The sequence below is a fragment of the Schistocerca serialis genome, chromosome 7 (assembly GCF_023864345.2).
Source record: "Schistocerca serialis cubense isolate TAMUIC-IGC-003099 chromosome 7, iqSchSeri2.2, whole genome shotgun sequence".
NCBI lineage: Eukaryota > Metazoa > Arthropoda > Insecta > Orthoptera > Acrididae > Schistocerca > Schistocerca serialis.
In genome coordinates, this window is record NC_064644.1 from 181,717,242 (window position 1) to 181,723,241 (window position 6,000).

The window sequence follows — 6,000 nt, forward strand, 5'->3', positions numbered from 1 at the left end:
TGCCTCACTGTAGACACTGACGAAGGTCCGAGCATATGGAATAGGTTCCTAGATACGTGAGTGGCTCGAAGCCTCTTTAAGTAATACGAGGGTAATCCCAAAAGTAAGGTCTCCTATTTTTTTTATAAGTACATAGACCTGCGAATATCTACAGTGGTTTACATCAGTTTACAACTTGAACATGTAGCTATTTTTCGACGTAATCACCATTTCTGTCGATGCATTTTTGTAGACGCTGTGGCAATTTTTGTATGCCCATGTCATACCAGCTCGCCACCATGCTATTCAGAAAGTTATGAGCGTCTTCTTTCACCTCGTTTTCGGAGCTGAATCGCTTTATGGCCAAATGTTCCTTTAACCTAAGGAACTGGTAATAGTCACTGGGCGCCAAGTCGGGACTGTAGGGTGGGTGAGTGATTTTGTTCCACTGAAACTGTTGCAGGAGAGCAACGGTTTGCCGGGCGATGTGTGGGGGAGCGCTGTCATGGAGAATGTGTACGCCCTTGCTCAACATTCCTCTTCTCCGGTTCTGAATTGACCGTTTGAGTTTTTTTAGAGTCTCACAGTACCTGTCAGCGTCAATTGTGGTCCCAGTGGGCATAAAGACCGATCTCAAAAATCGATTGTCATGACTTTACCGGCAGAGTGTGTTTATTTGAATTTCCGCGGCCTTGGCGAAGAAGGATGCCGCCACTGGCGTGATTGTTGCTTGGTCTCAGGTGTAAAATGGTATGCCCAGGTTTCGTCACCCGTGACAATTGAGTCCAGAATGTTGTCCTGTTCGGCTGCAAAGCGATGAAGAAATGCGCGGGAAGCATGTTGTTGCCGCATGTGGTCCTCAGTCAGCATGCGTGGTACCCATTTTGCGCACACTTTCCGGTAGTTCAATGTTTTCGTTGAAATTCTGTCAGCGGTGCTTCGGGAAACCTCAGGAACCAAAGTGCAGAGATCATCCAGGGTGATCCGCCGATCTTGAAGCATGCTTTGCTCAACCTTCAACACTGTCTCCTCATAAATTGACGGTCTCCCGCTCCTTTGTTCGTCGTGAATTTCTATCCGACCAGCTGCAAACTCTCTCCACCACTTACGAACATTTTTGACATCCATGCACGACTCACCATACACGTTCGTCAATTGGCGATGGATATCAATTGGCGCAGTGCCCTTTGCGTTCAAAAACCGAAGAAATGCGAGCAATTCGCACTTGACGGTAACATCCAACGGGAGCACCTGTCTCAACGGCTGCCAAGCCAACACTGAGCGCCTCGGTGCTGCGTGCGCATGTTTACGCACAGCGTGTGAAGCACTCTTCATAACAGTGTGACCAATTGACACACAAACAGAGTTCTGTACTTATAAAAAAATAGGAGACCTTACTTTTGGAATTACCCTAATACAACTCACTGCGTTGTCCTCGACGGCGTGTGTTCGTCAGTGCCCCACGGATGTGTAACAGGACTGCTCTTAATCTCTACATACATAATGATCTGACGGACAGGGTGAGCAGCAATTTACAGTTGTTTGCTGATGGCACGGCAGTCTACAGGAAGGGTTTGTTGTTGAGTGACTGTAGGAGCATAAGCTGACTTACACAGGATTTCCAGTTGCTGTGACGAATGGCAATTTACCCTAAATACAAAGAAATATAAGCTAATACCGATGAGTACGAAAAACAATCCTATTATGTTCTAACACAGCATTAGCAGTGTGCTGTTTAACAATCATATCGACTATATATCTAGGTGTAACGTTGCAAAGCGATCCGGAATTAAATGAGCACATGATGTTGGTAGTAGGGAGGACGAATGCTCGACTTCGTTTTATTGAGAGAATTTTGAGAAAGTGTAGCGCATCTATAAAGGAAACGGCGCGTAGAATGCTAGTGCAACCCATCCTTGACTACTGAGCGAGTTTTTGAGATCTCCACAAGGTCGGATTAAAGGAAGATATCGAAGTAATTCAGAGGAGTGCTGTCAGATCTCTGACAGGCAGGTTCGATCAGCACTCGAGAATCATGGAGGTGCTTCGGAAACAACGCTCTTTTCGCGAGGGACTACTGCGAAAATAAGGGAACCAGCATTTGAGGCCGACTTCAGATCGATTCTACCACTATCAACGTGCGTTTCGTGTAAGGACCACGAAGATAAGACGAGAGAAATTAGGGGTCAAAAGGAGGCTTATAGACTGCCGTTATTCCCTCGCTCTATTTGCGAGTGGAACAGGAACGGAAATGACTAGTAATGGTACGTGGTACCCTCCGCCCTGCACCGCACAGTGGCTTGAGGAGTAGGTATCTAACTGTAGTTGATAAAGCAGTCGGTTCACAATAAAGTTCGATTACTGCACACTCCTGAATAATGCTAAACTCTGAGCCATGTGGATATTGGTCGTCACAGCTGCTTCAGTTGCCAATATCGAGAGTGGAGCACGGAAAGTTCTAAAGCCTTTAATGACCTTCGTAGGGCAGATCATAATACTTTTCATTTATTATCTTGTTGATGTTTGTTTACGTTGTCTGTGATGAATCTTCGTGTAGTATTGACATGGCAAGGAAAAAGATGAACGAAAATAATTAGATGCCAGTACAGACTATATCTCAACAAACTCCCAATAGACCACCAGGCTAACGTGTCAATCTGACATTGATAGTTCGGGAATTTAAAGAAACATGTAAGTGCACGCCACAGGAGTCAGAAACTCTTCATCCCTAGTCCTGTAGAAGCTGCTGGACGCACATTTTATGGACTTGTAGCGCGCAGAATCCGGTTGTTACTGCAGAGCTGTTTGTTTGTTCTAGTGACCGAAGCAAAGATCGCGGACTTGAAGGAGAACTTCACGATGCTGATCGGCTCCCAGCTGCCGCTGCCCACGGAGGAACAGCGGACTCGTGCTGCGGAGCAGCTGCAGCAATTCTACTTTGGGGACGAGGGCTTCTCCACGGACGACATGCAAGCCGTTATTGATGTAAGTATTTGTCATTCACCACTCTACTGTAGCAGAGAAATCTTCTAAGGTAGTGCTGATATGACGTCAGTCTCAGAGTCGATTTGAGAGGCAAACTTGGTTTGCCCACTTGGAAGAACCACATCCACAACAACAAGTTGAGGTTCTAGGCTTCTGAAAACAAAAGAAATGTTTCAAAAGAGTTGCGTGCGTATCTCTACGTGAGGACCAACTTATTTGGAATGGTTTGGATTCTAACATGAGAGGTACTCATTAAATCGATAATCATTAAATGGGGTTTATTGATAGTGTCGTAGAAAATACAAAATAAAAAGCTTGTGCTTACTTAATTCTGCTATCTTGTATGTAATATAATAATACGAGCAATACATGACGGAGCCTCATCATTCTGATAGGCTCTGAGCACTATGGGACTTAACATCTGAGGTCATCAGTCCCCTAGAACTTAGAACTACTTAAACCTAACTAACCTAAGGACATCACACACATCCATGCCCGAGGCAGGATTCGAACCTGCGACCGTAGCGGTCGCGCGGTTCCAGACTGTAGCGCCTAGAACCGCTCGGCCACCACAGCCGGCTCATCATTCTGACTCTCCGTAGGGAAATCACGACAAAAATTACTGTGTAACTCACAACTTTTAAAACGTTTCAAGAGTTCTTATTACAGAATGAGTGAAACATTATCTGAGTTAGTATTTTAAAAATGGGTAACCATCATTTGTCATTACAATGACAATAATCCATCGAAGTTTGTTGGTCCCGTGTTATTTGTAGACAATAACCATCAAACTCATCGCTACATCCAACACAAACGATTGTAAACAGGAATGACCTTTCTTGCATAATATTTAATCTCGTGTATCACCACAGAAAATGGATTTGAGATCGATTGCCGCGACAGTCCTGACAATAGTAACAAGGTTTCTGGCTTCTCTCTATTCTCATTTAAGTAGAAACGTCCAGTATCGTACGTAAAAGGGTCGTACTGAATCGTGGTAGGGTAAGAGATTAATCCGTAATATATTTGATCTTCATGATAAAAGCACACAATGGAAACGCACGTGATTACGTACGATGACGAACCATTCTATTGCGATTCAATACACATTTCGGATTTTAGTGCATTTCTCAAATGCTTCTGCAGTGGGGGAGTCTTTCAAGGGGTGACTCAAACTGAAGATTAATTCCCGTAGAAATCAGTTGTTTGTTACACAAAATTTCAGTTCAAAATAAAGAACGACCTTATCAGAGATAAATCTTAGATTACTGTGGTCTTCTATAGACATGAAAAGACATTGATTAACTTAATTACATTGATCAGCAAGAGCACTTCTCGATAATAGGTGGGATGTAATTTACACTGGAGAGAAGAAAGCTGCAAGATGAACATGCCCTTTAAGAATTTAATTATTCCGCTAATACCTGTTCAAGGAAAGCATCACCCTGTATGTGTGGGTTCATTCTATTCAGGATAACTGGTGTCACACGATTATTTCAGAGGCTAAGAATGGATAATGGAAACAGACCACTCACGTCAGCAAAGTTAGTTAACTCAAGTAAAATTCATTAGAAGAGCTTTATATTATTGATATGGATATTCAGTATGCTCTTAGAATCGAGTTCTCTCTGGTAAAAGGAATTATTAACCGTAAAACACCGCTTTGTCCCCACGTGTTCTCCAGCACCACACAAAGGATGGACATGATCCTACTAAACGTTTGCTTCTAGAAAGATAACAACCAGATGGCTTATGAATCATAATGGTAAAGCTCGTTTACAGCGACTGAAAGAAGAAATAATAATTAGAACTCAAGATTACTAAGGATCGTATGTTGTGACTTGGCAAGACAGCCAAGCCACTATGAGGTAGCCGAAAGGCACGCGTTTAAGCTCACGCAGACTGGCGTGAGGTCTGGAACAAGGTAAAGTAATTATACTATCAAGAAAAGTACGTAGCTGCTGGAATACTTAACTTTAATCCATAATTGGTGAACATCTGTCTGACTGTACATGCATCACAAGATAAATGGCAAATGATAATGCCGCCTTGCTAGGTCGTAGCAAATGACGTAGCTGAAGGCTATGCTAACTATCGTCTCGGCTAATGAGAGCGTATTTTGTCAGTGAGTCATTGCTAGCAAAGTCGGCTGTACAACTGGGGCGAGTGCTAGGAAGTCTCTCTACACCTGCCGTGTGGCGGCGCTCGGTCTGCAATCACTGATAGTGGCGACACGGGGGTCCGACGTATACTACCGGACCGCGGCCGATTTAAAGGCTACCACCTAGCAAGTGTGGTGTCTGGCGGTGACACCACATCGTACATGGGGCACTCATTCATAAAAGATACAAAGTCCGCTCCACTACTAGAATTTCGTTGCCGTTAAGCATTTCGTTCAATCATTACTCCGCTAAACTAAGAGCACTGGCTAACTGAGGCAAGACATGGAAGATATCGACAGATAGGACAAAGAACAAAATATGAACACAAGGCCTTAATTTGAACACGAATCTATTGGTGTTCAGTATTCAGCGGGAATACTATTTACCAGAAACTGAAAATGAAAGCGCTGATACTTTCAACTAAGAACACCTTCACTCACACAACTCAATCCGTCTTATACAAAGACCATTTTCCAAACGAATCGCCACACTCACACGTCGAAGTCTGCAGGAAGAGAGTCCGCAAAAAAAAAAAAATCTAGGTTCCTCTCGTCCGTTGAAAAAGCGGCCTCCCTTTTTCCTCAAGGGCCCTAGGCTAGTCAATCGAGTAAAATAGAAAACCGAGAGAGCTCACAATCCGCGGTGTTTTTTTCTTCTTTTTTACTGGTAAAACGGAAAGACGAGTAACGCTCAGGATTCGCTTCACGTTATTTTATTGGAGCTCAACTGAGACGAAAGGAACATAAGGTTGGTGTGGACACTATTGTGAGAAGGAAACTTCTCTGATGTACTCGGCACACACACCCATGCTTCCACATCATGCAGATAAAGAAATCAGGACCTGGAAATGGAAAAGGAAGAGGCTGCTCATCTC

At 43.7% G+C, this 6,000-nt stretch overlaps 1 protein-coding gene across 1 annotated transcript in view; it reads left to right on the top strand.

The window, feature by feature from the left end:
• LOC126412957 (juvenile hormone esterase-like) overlaps positions 1 to 3,012 on the top strand; it is a 112,297-nt gene extending 109,285 nt beyond the window's left edge. The window contains exon 9 of the mRNA XM_050082849.1: positions 2,798 to 3,012. Within this exon, the coding sequence (XP_049938806.1) occupies positions 2,798 to 3,012 (215 nt within the window). The remainder of the gene's footprint in view (positions 1 to 2,797) is intronic.
• Positions 3,013 to 6,000: the final 2,988 nt, after the last annotated feature.